This window comes from Mesoplodon mirus (assembly GCF_964341445.2).
Source record: "Mesoplodon mirus genome assembly, chromosome: 12".
NCBI classification, from domain to species: domain Eukaryota; kingdom Metazoa; phylum Chordata; class Mammalia; order Artiodactyla; family Ziphiidae; genus Mesoplodon; species Mesoplodon mirus.
Window position 1 is genome coordinate 24,639,848 of NC_138988.1, and position 14,469 is coordinate 24,654,316.

General features: G+C 42.2%; 1 protein-coding gene across 1 annotated transcript in view; it reads left to right on the plus strand.

The window, feature by feature from the left end:
* The window catches only part of MAGI1 (membrane associated guanylate kinase, WW and PDZ domain containing 1), a 620,740-nt gene that overhangs the window by 564,524 nt on the left and 41,747 nt on the right, over window positions 1–14,469 (plus strand). The window contains exon 14 of the mRNA XM_082637692.1: window positions 9,165–9,196. Within this exon, the coding sequence (XP_082493818.1) occupies window positions 9,165–9,196 (32 nt within the window). The remainder of the gene's footprint in view (window positions 1–9,164; window positions 9,197–14,469) is intronic.

Below are 14,469 nucleotides of genomic sequence, written 5' to 3' on the forward strand. Positions count from 1 at the left end.
CTCGAACCCATGTCTCCTGCATTGGGAGGTGGATTCTTAACTTTTGTGCCACCAGGGAAGCCCTTAGTGGACTTTTTAAGTTGACTTTTTTAGTTCTTTTTCTTTTCCCTCCTGGAGAGAAGATGCCGTAACTCACTCTCCTTCTGACCCTCTCCATCTTTTCCCTATCACCAATTTTTAAAAAAATCCTATTATCAGGTAGTGTCAGAACATTTTCAAGCTCGAAAAAAGTAGAGGCTTTCGAAAGTATTCCATAGGGCTTGGTGTCCAGCCAACCTGTTCGTTATGTACAATAGCTTAAAAGACTGGCTTCATTGCCTTCAAGTTAGAGACCCATCTTGTTATATTTTAGCATGTGTAGCTTTAGATGGCCAATGGTTTCCATACTGTGACTTGGAGTAATATCACAGACATCTTAAGAACTTGATTGACTATGCATAGACTCCTGTGCTATTTGTAGAAAGGAAACCCTCTTCCTAGATTCACATCACAGTTATGGGTCCAAGATACCTCGACCCATTGACCTATATAGGTTGATAGCCATATATTCCATGAAGCTATATGCAGAATTTGCTATGAATACACTTTGTATGCACCAACACTGTCATTTTAATCCCTTTGTAATGGGCTGTGATCCAAAATTGGTGAAACACCTTTGAATGAGACTGTACAGTTCAGTGTTTAAAAGCACAAACTTGGCATTAGACCAAGTCTTCAGGCAGCTGCTCACCTAACTGTGTGACCTTAACCGTGTTATTTAACCACCAGTGTCTCAATTTTCTCATATGTAATAGTAGGGATGCTATTAGTACTTAGACAGCAGTTATGAAGAATAAATGTATGTCAAAGGCAAGCTCTCAGTTATTGTTATTTTTGCACTCAGCCCTTGCTTTTGAAGACCCCCTTAAAATTTTTTTTTATTATTTTTTTTAGTTAACATCTTTACTGGAGTATAATTTCTTTACAATGTTGTGTTAGTTTCTGCTGTATAACAAAGTGAATCAGCTATATGTATACATATATCCCCATATCTCCTCCCTCTTGCGTCTCCCTCCCACCCTCCCTATCCCACCCCTCTCGGTGGTCACAGAGCAGCTAGCTGATCTCCCTGTGCTATGTGGCTGCTTCCCCCTAGCTATCTGTTTTACATTTGGTAGTGTACATATGTCAGTGCCACTCTCTCATTTTGTCCCAGCTTACCCTTCCCCCTCCCCATGTCCTCAAGTCCATTCTCTACGTCTGTGAAGACCCCGTTTTTATTTATTTATTTTTTAACAAATGAGAGGAGAAGCTGAGTTGGTGACCCTTCAAGGTGTTTTTCAGGTTTTCAAAAGCCAACAGTAGGACTATCCATGTTATTTCAATGATACCCTTTTTGAAGTGACATTTATCTTTTAGGAATCGCATGAGGGCAATTCATCCATCTTACCTAGGTTTTGGAGCAGCCCAAAGTATTAATGACTCCTGTCTCTCTTCACCTGTGCCAATTCAAGGCTTATGAGTTTGAGGTGAAAGGCTCTGTAAACCATTAGCAATCAGCAGCCTTGCAAGCCATTTATTTCTCTTCAGGACATATTTATTAGGCTATATGTACTGTGTAATTGAAGCAGACTTCTCCATAGCTGTAAAGCTGTACAACTATATTCTTAATCTTCTTAACAAAATGCCACCTGACACAGCATTGGGAGCTACTTAGTCCATACGTCGGAAGTCCAACTGTCTTTTTAAATTATGATGGCCGTAATATTTCATAATGATCATTATGAGGTCCCCAAAGGAAAGAATGTCTTCATCTTTTTGGAGACATTGAGTCTGATGCTCTCGTTCTTGGCAATTGGTGTCATATTTGCATTGAAAAATTATGCTTCAGGGTTGATTATGGTATTTGGTTAGAGGAAGGAGAAAAAAATGAAACGTCTAAATTAGAACCATTTTTTATTTGGTTTTATGGATTCAGTTTTGTGATATATCGTGTTTGTAAGGTCCTTCAGTGGAAATGTACTCTGGTTTTAAACTTGGCCTTGAGTTTATGCTGGTACACTAATTTAGTTTAGGGGGAGAAAAAAACCCTTAAAAAAAAAAGGTCATCATCATTATTCAATCTAGCATCAATTATTGCATGTTGCTCCCAACCCCTTGACCCCATGTTTAAATGCTGGCTCTCCCTCAGTGTTCATTGTCCTCTCTGCCCCCTGCTTCACAATGGATTAGCTTTCGTTTCTCATGCTCCCAAGAGCAGTGGTGCTCCCTCTTATAACAGCACTTAGCACTGACCACACTGCATTATAAGTGTCGCTTTGCTTCTTTCTCTTTTAAGACAGACTATGAAGTCGTCCAGGTCAGGGCCATGTCTGATTTACCTTTATCTCTTGAGTCACGCTTCACTAGGCATATGGCAGAGCTCAATAAATCTTACATGGATGAATAGGTACATGGATGGTCCCTTCTCATGATTCAGGTCTTAGCTCAAATACTCTGTCTTCAAGAAAGACATGCTTGGCCACCGAGTATAAACTAGCCATGCATCCCAGATTACTGTTCCATTATCCTGCTTCATTTTCCTCACCGAAGTTATCACTCTGAAATTATTTGAGAAGTTGTTTCTTCTCTGTTTCCCCACAGAATGTGAGCACTGTGAAAACAGGACCTTAGAGGTTTAGTTCATTGCTTTATCTCATGCCAGCTCTTGGCACATAGTAGGCCCTTAGCCCAGTTTGCCTAAATGCGTGAGTGCATTTTCCCTAATTTCCTTCCTGCCCTCAGTGGAAAAAATTAGGGCTGACTGTACCTACCTTTTTCAATTTTCTGAGCTGTCCTTATTAGCATTTCACCACTAAGGCAAGGGCAATTTAAATTTATTTCATGGTTTATATATTATGTATTAAACAAAACAAACAAAATACTAATTGGCAGAGAATGGTGCAGATGGCTTTTTTTAGAAAGGTTACTAACCATTAATGTTAATTGTTTAGAGCCACTGGTTTGCAGTCAAATAATCATCAATTCTGCATTGCCAGGAAAATCACAGGTTTTCTCACTCTGTTTTTCCTGCACCCCTTCCCATCTGTATCTCGCTGATCTCTTAGTATTTTGATCCATCATCATTACCTACTAGGTTCATAATTTTTTCATGCAGCAGCATTTTTGCTGATAAATATTAGCATTCTGTTGTGTTCTTTAATGCAGTATCTCTCCTCAAATTTTTTTTAGCTGTGCCCTTTAGATCTTCCCAAGAAAGAAGGAGAAGCAAGCAATGGAACTTTTCCCTTTCTGCTTAATCCTTCTCATTGTCCCCTCTATTTGCAGATGAAGTATTTTACATACACTGTTCTTCTTAGAGGCACAAACTCAGCTAAAGTGAACCTCACCCTAGGAATTCTAACACCATAGCCATGTGCTTGGAGGAGATGACTTAACCTGAGGATCATAGACCCCAGTAGAATGGGTTTCTCAGGGTCCCTGGTCAGGGTTTCAGAGGCTCCTTGAATTTGTATGCAAAATTGTGTGCTTCTGTGAAGCTTTGCTTCAGAGAGGCTCTGACAGCTTTTTATCCCATTTTCAATCAAGGCCATGGCCCAGTAATTTAGTAAGTAGCACAGACACTTGAGTAGAAATGGCAGTCACTGAGCCAAGAGAGAGCTAGAAAAAATTCCAGTTTTTTGTTTTTTGTTTTTTTTTGCAGTACGCAGGCCTCTCACTGCTGTGGCCTCTCCCGTTGCAGAGCACAGGCTCCAGATGCGCAGGCTCAGCAGCCACGGCTCATGGGCCCAGCCGCTCCGCGGCACGTGGGATCCTACCGGACCGGGGCACAAACCCGTGTCCCCTGCATTGGCAGGCGGACTCTCAACCACTGCGCCACCAGGGAAGCCCTCCAGTTATTTTTTAATCTAGCACTGCACTAAAGCTGATAGGTATATCCCATTGTCCAAGCACACACAGTATGGCTGCAACATTCAGTAACAATTAGCTGTTTATGATTACAGCTCTATTGTATGTAAAGTCTTGGAAAATACCAGTAATAAGAATATGAATGATCTATTCATGCTAGCATTCTGAAGCAACATTTTAATACATCTTCTTCTAGTCTTTGAGTGTATGATGTATGTGTGATATATACATATATCTATTTTTTAACAATGAATTTATATCCTCTGGCAGTTTTAAATCTGCTTTTCATATCTTATGTCATTACCATTTTCCCACATCACTAAACAGTCTTCACTTTTACAATCCATTCATTTTTAATGAATTCATAAATTTTCATCTTGTTGGTATAACAATATGTTTGCTCATTCCTTTGTTCTTGGAAATTCAGGTTGTTTCAATTTTCTATCTTCTTTAAATAACACTGTGTTGAACATCTTTTTTATGTAAATCACTGTGAGACTCTGCTTGTTCTCTTAATACAAACTCCTAATGATAAGTTTAGTGAGTTAAAGTCAGCTGTAATCTTTGAGTCCTATGTGTAGGAGTACGTGTTGATAGGTTTTGGAATAAGAGAGAAAGCTAGTGGGGTCTGAAATGAAAATGTGCTCAGAAGTAGTCTTAGCCTCTTTGGAATCTAAGACTAGCCCCTGGCCAAGTTCTCAGTCTTCTTTCTGTGGCTTTCCGTGGGCTCCATGAACTAACTCTCTCTCTTTCTAAATATATATAAGTTCCTTGCTTCTTACACATGGCATTACCTTATTCAGCACCAGGACAGTTGTTAATGCAGCCTTTTGCTACCCAACCCTCTAAAGAATCCCATGTGTTTGATGACATGTGGATTAGTGACATAGTGTTTGTCGGAATGCTGAGGAGGAAACCAAATGTTTCCATTAAAATGCTCAAATCTAGAAACCAAGTACAAAGGGGATGAATATCACAATGAAACCAAAGTAAACTGATGACACAGTACAGTTTTGTTATTTGAAGATCCACTTTGCATTTGACAATGACTTTAGGATTCACCCTTTCCAAGCCCTTTGCATGATTTTTCTTGCTTCTTTCGGATAGTGAGGTTGGTTGACATTCTCACTTCCTTTAAACCTAGAGGAAATGAGGTCCAGGGAAGTCCAGTCTCTTTCCCAGCATCTCAGGTTTTGTTCATCTCGGTGCCAAAATGGCAGTGATTGGCTTCCTTCTGCCTTCCTGATAGCCCAGCTGAGCTCTCCAATGTCTTCCCTGTTTCCATTTAGTCACTAGGACAAACACAAGTCTGAATTTCAATAGGATGCTTAAAGAAACTCATTACGTGTATATTCATTTTGGGAAAAAGTAAGCAAGTCTTGGAGGATGTAGAGGTCAGTGATGGCTCTAGAGATTGAAAAATGCAATAAAATGTTCTGAAATTTGCTGCATTTGTCTTACAGAGGCAGTATAGACTTGTTTATTGTGGTATCTGTGGGTATGTATATGTTCATAAGTAAATAAAGCTTTTCTTGTTGTAGAAGATTCTAAAATAGGTAATAAAGCCATTCGTGATCTCATGAGCCCAAGAACACACAGTTTAAGTGTATAACCTTCTATTCTTTGTTTCCAAATGCTTATGTATTCTGTTACATTTTTTACTTTTTTCATATAAACTTTTGTGTACAACCTTTTTAAAATTCCACCAAGAATAACATTTGCCATTTAGTTATATGAGAACATGTTCAGTAGTGTAGTTTATGGCCTTGATATTTAAGGGAAAGAGATTCCTCCTCCTCATGTTGATTGGTCAGATCTCAGTCACTAGCAAAGAATTTGCCATTTGTTTTCTCCAAAGGGACACCTTTTTCATTGGGAACTTGAGAAATTCAGGTCCCAAGCTTTTCTCACTTCTGTAGATCACACTTAGACTCCCACTTTGAAGGTACACTTTCCCGTGAAATTTTCTGGGATCCCTTTGAAGTAGCATTTGCCACCTCCCAGGCTGTGAGAGCAGATGGTGCCGTCCATGGATTCTTTCTGCTGCCTCTTCTCAAAACTCCCCTTCCTCTCCCTGAAGGGAACAGACGAACCTCTTAGGACAGGTGCTGTTCCTGTCCATATGCCTCCTATGTAATACGTGACACGATTCCTACAAGTAAGCTTCCCGCTTCCACTGGGAGCACAAAGTGTATGCCTTTGCCCTAAGGAAAACCACTGACGCGCCATCAGGTGTGGGATCGTGCTGCTTTCTGTCACCCATCCAGTGTGGGATGGCCGCAGTCACCTCCAGCTAAACAAGGGCCACATACCAGGATCTCTCGGTCTTGGAGAATTCTTCCAGGGATCTCTTTCAGTGCTTCCCATCAGGTCTTCCCAGCTATTTTCAGTCTATCTGAATAGCTCTGAATTAATTAATGTTTATTTTTAAATTAATATTTTATTGCCTCAGCAAGATGTGAATTTGGTGGTGTTGAAACACATTCTAGATGAAGGCTGAAGTCTGCTCAAACTAGTCCATCCGATCCCTGCCCTTTCTTTCCCCACCGGAAATACAGTACTTCAGTTACCAGTTTTCATGTGTGACAGTCAAGGAGAGTCTTGATAGGTCTCTATTTGCAGAGTCTTGATATGTCTCTATTTGCAGAGTCTTGATATGTCTCTATTTGCAGAGTCTGAATATGTTTAACACCTGTCTCCTATGGCTGTCCTTCTACCTCATGCTGTTCTCACTCAACGTTATAGTTTGGAGACCATCCGTGCTGTTACCCATAGAGTTAGCTCGTACCTTTTAACCTCTGTGGACGGCTTCATAGTTTGGGTGTCCCTGAGTTTATCTAGAACTTCCAGTCATTTCCAGGTTCGCTTTATACCAACCGTGCTGCACTGAGCATCCTTGTACCTGCATAACCTTTGGGTGTGTGCGCGAATGTTTCTCTCTGATAGAGAATCCACGGTGCTGTTTTTTTTATACATGAAAATCTTAACAGGTTGAGAATTTAAGATGGTCAGAGTTTTAGAAATGATGAGCAGAGTGTGGATCGAAGTCATTTTCCCTGACTTCTCCTAACTAGTTGGAGATTCTTTCCAAAGTTCTGTAGAGGGTCATTGGGATCTTGGGTGACATCAAGTGTAGTGAAAGCTCACTCCAGTGAAGTGTTGCTTATTCCAATGAACTAAGAATGTCAGTCTGAATTAGGGAAAAATCTGTATTTAAGGATGTGATATTTGACCATTTCGAAGTGTACCCAGTGACCCAAACTAATATAACTTGATAGAATTCCTTAAGGGAATCACATTAATGAACAAATTAAGGCACCTAATAATTATTTTTAAGAAAAATGACATCTAAATTGCTCAAGACGGTTATTCTCATCCATAGGCAAAATATTTCCCCTACGTATTTTTTGCATTTTAGCATGCTAGGAAAATGATTTTCCCTAATTAGAGTAAGATAACCATAACCACTTTTTTTTTTTTTTCCTGAATGGTGTAAATTAGCAAAGGAAGGTAAAAGGGGTTGAGGGCCTGCTCTGTGCCAGGTATGAGGCTTTTAAACATTTTGTCTATTTAATTATCACAACGAGTACAATGAGTCTTATTCTCTCCACTTCATAAGTTGAAAAACTGAGGCGCAGAGAACTTTAAAGCAACTCACTAAAGGTAGCCTATCCGACTTTGCCGGACTTGAAAGAGTAATAATCCTCATTCTACTGTATTATGGTTTCCTTAAATGGGGTCCTCCAACCTTCTTTGTCAGAATCTTCTGGGATGTTTGTTCATACTGCAGATTCCTTGGCCCCTGAGGGTGGGTCCTGGGATTCCGCATTGATAAGAAGTGGCCACATCCTCCATGTGCACTCTGAAGTCCCAGAGCCACTGTGCCAGACCGTGGTGACCTCCTTTTGGTGATGTGACGAGCCGTGCCAGAAGAGTGCCCCCACTGCCTGTGGCGGTGAGCAGTCCCTCTCACGCCTCTCTTGCAGGGGGCCCATTAGCAGCGCTCCTCTGGGTGGCTTCCTCCCACTCACCCACTCCCGCGGCCTCCTGTTACTTGCGCTGAACTTAGCACGGCTCCTCGTTTGACAAGTCACTTCCAAGAGAGTTGAAATCGTTACACCACCTAGGGATCATGTTCTAAAAAAGGTTGACCTTTCCGGTACAAAATCATCAGATCCCAATACATCAGGGCCTGCACTGTGCCTAACATGGGTGGAATCTGCATTTTGTATTCTAACCTTGGCTCAAACCAAAAATTAAAAAACGAAATGAGAGGACTGCTTACAGAAATGATTACTTTCAAAACACTGATAAATGTTTTTATTTTCCTTTCCAGCCCTCCTTTGCTACACTCCCTTGGTGACAGATTTTCTATAAGTCTGCCCCTAATGGCTTCTGACTTTCCCAGAAGTGAGATCAGCGGCCCCTTTCAGCTCTCACCCTGCCACTAAAGACAGGGTTTTGGAAGAGCCAGCAAGGTTCAGTGAGCCCCTCTTTCTCCTCTGCCTCTCTCTTTCTGCATTATTATCTTTTTCTCTCAGCTCCATGAAATTTCTCTTTTCATTCCCCAGCAGCCTGCTTTCGAGGGGCTAGTCCCAGCAAACTGAATAGGAGTTTGCTCGGATGAGTGATGTGTGAAGGGGTGTGCTGACGATCCAGAGGGTGTCCTAAACCAGATTGGATTTGTGTGCTGTTCTGGCAAAAGAGTATCCGTTTTTGTTTTGGTGTTCAGCTCATTCAAGTAAAGAAGGCATTTCCGCTTCTAAAAGGCAGAGGGGGGAAAAAAAGGAAGAAAAAAAAGAAAGACAAAAAAAAATTTTTTATTTTAACCATTTACTCCTCTGAAACTAAATATACACCCCCTTCCTCTGTCCTGATTGGTCCACTTCAGTTGACAAGTAGAAAGGAAAGGAAATATCCTGGACTTAATTGTAAATTAAGTCGCTCTTAATCCAGAAGAGCATTTGAGATTCTGTCCAAGTGTTCAATTTCCCAGGCCGCTGAGGTCTGTGAATTTCTTTTCCCAGCCTCCAGGCTGCTGCAGTACAAGTCAGCATAGCTAATGCAGATAGATCTCCTGCCTCTCCCTCTCCTCCTCCCTCTGCTTTGATTCGATATGAACAGCCTGGTAACTCCGATGCTGGGGAGAAATCTGACATAACTCTGCAGATGGCTAGGTTGCCATGAAACACCTGGGGATTGTTCTTTAAGGAAAAGGTAACATTTATATGCTAATGATTTCTTTCCCGCTTCCCTCCTTGTTGCATTTTTTCCAGGGCTGCCAGTTCCCAAGAAGAGCCCAAAGTCGGTAAGGACTTGTCAGTTACTTGGTGCTCGTTTTTTTTGGGGGGAGGAGGCGCTCGTGGTGGGAGGGGACGCTATCTGGCTGGACTTAAATGTGTTTTAGAGTGGGTGGAGGAGACAAAAACCAGGGCTCGTTTTATTAAGTTCTGGGGATCCGTTTGATATAGAAGGTATTGGGGTTTGTCTTTAACTGTCTAGTGATTTGTAGGCAGGCTGCGGGAGCCTGGATAAAGAATGCATGTTTGGAATCTTCTCTGTATAAACGCATCACAACTCTCATCCCAGTGGATGAGTTTCTTAGATGTTTTAATTTGATACAAATGCTACTGTTTCTTTTGAGAGAAGGAAAAACCAAAAAACTCTACCTGCTTCCTGAGTAGCATTGCTCTCAGCTGGTGTTTCAAGCCATTCACATGGGTAGATTCCCTCCCTCAGCTTTCTTTTGCACTGGATGATGAATTATTTAAGGATTTTAAAGCCTGTACGTTTATGGTAGAATTGCTCAGCCCTGTATATATGCACATGCTCACATGGAAAATGCCCCAGCCCTGAGAATAAGACATTTCCTTATTGTGCAAATATCCTTTGTTGTTTTGCCAGCTTTAGTGGCATTGTGCTGCAGGTATAGGAGTCTTTAAAAAAAAAAAAATCAATGTTATGCTGTCCTTTCTAATCTGGTTTCCCTGAAGATGCATTACTTAGTCGACATGTTCGCTAATAGCTTTGAGGCTCTAGCGTTTTGCTTGGTGGTGGTGAGCTTTTGCTCCCTGGGCACTGACAACAAATTAAAATGCTACTTAAAACCTCAAAATCTGGAACTCTGATGCCTGTGCAATTGATGTGGTGAAAGAAGCGTCCAAAATCATTAACAGTAAGATAAAGAGGGGTGTACTTCCTTGTGGCTTAGAGTATTGGGGGGAGGAGGAATTGACAACCTCTGCCATCCAGGAATGGAGAACTTTAAAACTTCGCAGCTTACGGTGCTGCAGCTGAATTCTTTCCACCTGTCTCCAAGCCTGGCAGCAAGAGGCAGAAGTTTATTCAGGAGATGAGAGAGGGAGCTTCCTGCATTCGTAAACCCTACTCCTAAGTTCTCCAAAGAGAAAAACCTGCAGTAATTGATTCCCATGGCATGGTGCCATGGTGATGGGAACACGTGACTTCGGGGCTGCTTCCCTTGTCATTTTGTGTTAATGTCCAGGCTGAGAAGTGCTGGTAGGTGTCTACATTGGAACCACAGAGATGCCAAAGCGTGTGTGTGTCTGTGTGTGTGTCTGTGTGTGTGCCTGTGTCCCTCTCCCGGGATCACAGTCAGAAACCTATTCAGCCTTCAGAAAAATAGAAGCACATCTGAGAGATGTGTCACATGAGCTTGAGTTAGCAACAGTCGTCCTTTCCTCTCCCGCAGCCCCAAGCATGCTACCTGAGGCATGGACTTATTTTACACCCTCCACATAGGCATGGAGTCTTGACCAGAAGCATATACTGAGGGACAGTTTGGCACACGCAGCATGACATCGGGTAGCAAGGTGTTCTGTTTCGTTTTGCATCCCATTTCAACTTGCCGTGCCAAAGGATTTTTGTAGAGTCATTTGCATCTCTTCTCCCCCGAAGTGTTTTGGAATTCCCCCATTGAACTCTAAGGGTGTCAAACAGGTACAGAGCTTGCCTTCACCAAGTCAGTTAAGAGAATTCCCCATGACTGTTTATTTTGGAGGAAGTCATGTCATGAACAAGCAGCAAACCAATTACTCAGGCTGCATTCCTAGGGAAAAAAGCCCTCTTAATTGCGTTGCCCACAGTCTGCTGGCTCTTAATTACCACAAGCTGAGAGACTGGTGTGTTGCTGGGTTAGAAAAGAACCATCCCCCAGCTTGGGGCTTGTCCTTCGCTGGTTTCTCTGCCAGGACGGGGATGATGGCTTTCACCGCACTGCTGGCACACTCCGGCAGCTGCTGTACAAAGTAGGGGGATGTCAGCCAAGGTCTCCCGTTGCCAGTGGACCCCTGCGAACATCTGTGATCCGTGGGAGTTCTGTACAGGTGGGTTGAAAGCTGTTTCCCTTTCCCAGTTTGAATTTTGGTGAGGTCCTGCTAGAGGGACAGATGATGATGGGATTGTTCTGGTAGGGTCGGAGGGAATCCATGGGGAAGCTGGATGACATGGTTCCGGAAAGTCATTCCTGTAATGACAGGCAGGGCCAGGTGGGCTACGGAATGAAACGCACACCGATTGTGCCTGGGTTGTGATACGCTGAGAGTTACATTAGCTCTGAGATACACCGTTTGAACCCAGGACCACGTCTGGTCTTTATTCTTAGAGGCTTCTGCAATTGTTGGCTTGCTCATGTGACTGACAGCTTCCTTTGCCCTCATACCTTTTTTTTTTTTTCCTGTAAAGGTTTTCAATAATTAAGTAGTTGGGTTTTTATTAGAACAGAAAGACTTCTCTCTTTGATCTCGTTTCCCCTCCTGAGTAGCCTCTATGACTTACTCTCAAGCAGCCATTTCACCTGCTAGATTTAGTGTAAATGTTAAATTTATGGTTTAAATACTCAAGGGGGACAATGGCGGTGTCTTCATAAAATTTAACTAATTTGATACCTGGACATCCATAGCATCAGGGATTTTTCTGCCAAATGGCAGAGACAAAAATAAGACATATTTGCTGTCAGGTTTTAGGCCTCACTGGGAAAATGGTTTGGTGGTCCACTTTAATCATCCTGACTGAAACTTGTTTAACGGAGACTCTTGGTCGAAATCACACACAAGGATTTTGCATGTGAGCATTGAAAACTCTATCACACCAAACCCTGAATTTTAGGTCAGTATTCACCCAGGTTTTTTCACTAGTTCCTTTCCCAACTATTGCTTCCTTTGCTCCCTTCTTTCATCTGTCCATTTGTCCATTTATCCATCTGTCCATCCACCATATATCCATCTATCCATGCATTTCTCTTTTATCCACTCATCCATTCATCCTTCCATTCAGCAAGTTGGTGTTGAAAAACTACTAAGTGTCAGGTTTGGTGTGAGCCATTGGAAATGATATAATAAATAAGATGGTGCCCTTCTTCTTGGAGCTTATAAATGATTTATTGATTGCTCCTTTCAAAAAAAGGATTCATTGTCACAAATCACTAAAATTTTTTATGCATTTGTTCCATCAACAGATATTTATTGGGTATCTCCTGTATGCCAGACCCAGCGCTAATATACAACAGGAACTAAAACAGAAAACATTCATGTCCTCATACAAGTGGGGAAAGATAAATAGGCAGATCTGTAAAGACCCTCCTCATGAGGCCTAAAGTATGATGAGCATATACTTTCAAAAGGTAACAAAGCAGAAATATAATATAAAACAAGTACTCACATAATAAAATTCATTCAGCTCTTAATGATAATAACCTAAGTGAAGTATTCATCCAAAGCCATAAAAAGCTATAAAAAAATTGAATTAGATACTGTGATAGAGCTATGGAATTCTTCCAAGTTCCCCAGCAGCCTACGCAGCATAGGTAACCACGTTATTTACTTAGCTTTTATTTTCAGATTAAAAAAAAAAGCATAACATGTTCACTAAGGAGACAGTATTTTCCTAGTTCCTAAAAAAGTTCTCACAGGGACTTCCCTGGTGCTCCAGTGGTAAAGAACCCGCCTTCCAGTGCAGGGGACCCAGGTTTGATCCCTGGTTGGGGAACTCAGATCCCACATGCCGCAGGGCGGCTGGGCCCGCGAGCCACAACTACTGAGCTCGCGTGCCTCAACTAGAGAGCCCACGTGCTCCAAACTACAGAGCCTATGCACTCTGGAGCCTGTGCACCACAACTAGAGAAGAAAGAACCCGCATGCTACAACTAGAGAGAAGCCCGCGTGCCGCAGTGAAGAGCCTGCATGCCACAACTAAGACCCAATGCAGCCAAATAAATAAACACTTAAAAAAAAAAAAAGTTCTCACATAAAGTTTTCATATAGGGGACACCAAGTGATGGGCAAGGAAGTGTCCTCAGCAAATGCAGCAAGCTGAAAGTAGCAACAGTGACAGGTTTCTGTTCCATGGTCCTCTGTCTCTTTCCCATGGAAGGGATGCTAAGGACATAGCTGACAGCTAGTCATGAAGAAATACGAGGTAGAGATCTTAGACAATGTGCACAGTAAGTGACCCCGGCCTGAATCCTCCTGAATGCTGCCTCTTTCTCAAACTCTCCTGGTGGCCTTAGCACCCCAATGCCACTTGTCCCAGATCCAGGGCATAGCACAACCCACCAAAGCTCCAAGCTCCAAGGAGAAGCACTGAGAGTAGTAGATGGGAGAAGGCCTAGGGTTAATTAAGTAAGTCTTCTTGCCTCTTGCTGCTCACAGCAGCTCATACCCTCGGCCCTTTGGAGCCTTAAAAAATAGAATTTGCTGTTGTGTTAGACTCCATTAAAACATTCAGTGTGAACTGAAATTCATTTTCCTATCCAGTCAGTACTTGCCTTTTCTTCTCCATTAACTCCTCTTTCTTGCCTTTTGGAAGAAATCATTTGACTTAGACCCATAAATGATAAAAGAAAGAGACAAAAAGAAGGACCATCCTCTGCTTTGGCTTGTATTTGAGACTGATTTTCGCGCAACCTTTAATGACATTGGCCTGATACCTCATCAGCACTTGTAGTTTTTCCTGTTGTCCATGTAAATCGCTGCAGTGGCCTTCAGTCTTGGCAGATACATGAACTGTAAATAATTTTGCCTTAAAAATGGATTGATTTGTTGGGCTTCCCTGGTGGCACAGTGGTTGAGAGTCCGCCTGCCGATGCAGGGGACGTAGGTTCGTGCCCCGGTCTGGGAAGATCCCACATGCCGCGGAGCAGCTGGGCCCGTGAGCCATGGCTGCTGAGCCTGCGCGTCCGGAGCCTGTGCTCCGCAACGGGAGAGGCCACAACAGTGAGAGGCCCGCATACCGGAAAAAAAAAAAAAAAGGATTGATTTGTCATTTTTAAGCCACATGAATTCTTTTCATTGTTTAAGCTAAGTGCTGTCTGTATTCATTTGCTCTTCGGAGCATGTATTTTCAGCTCACTTTATAAGTACCTCCATTTTGAAATCATTCTGTGAAATACTAATGAGCTGACTTTTTTCCCCATTTCCATTTATAAAATCCATTGCATCTTCCCAATTTCTCTGGCCTGTCAGTAATAAGGAAATCATTTGTTTTAGGAAGGTTGGTGCAGTTTTGTTTTAAATGGTCTGTTGACACAAGTTCACAGCCAGATGTGGCCAAGGATTTCTGTGG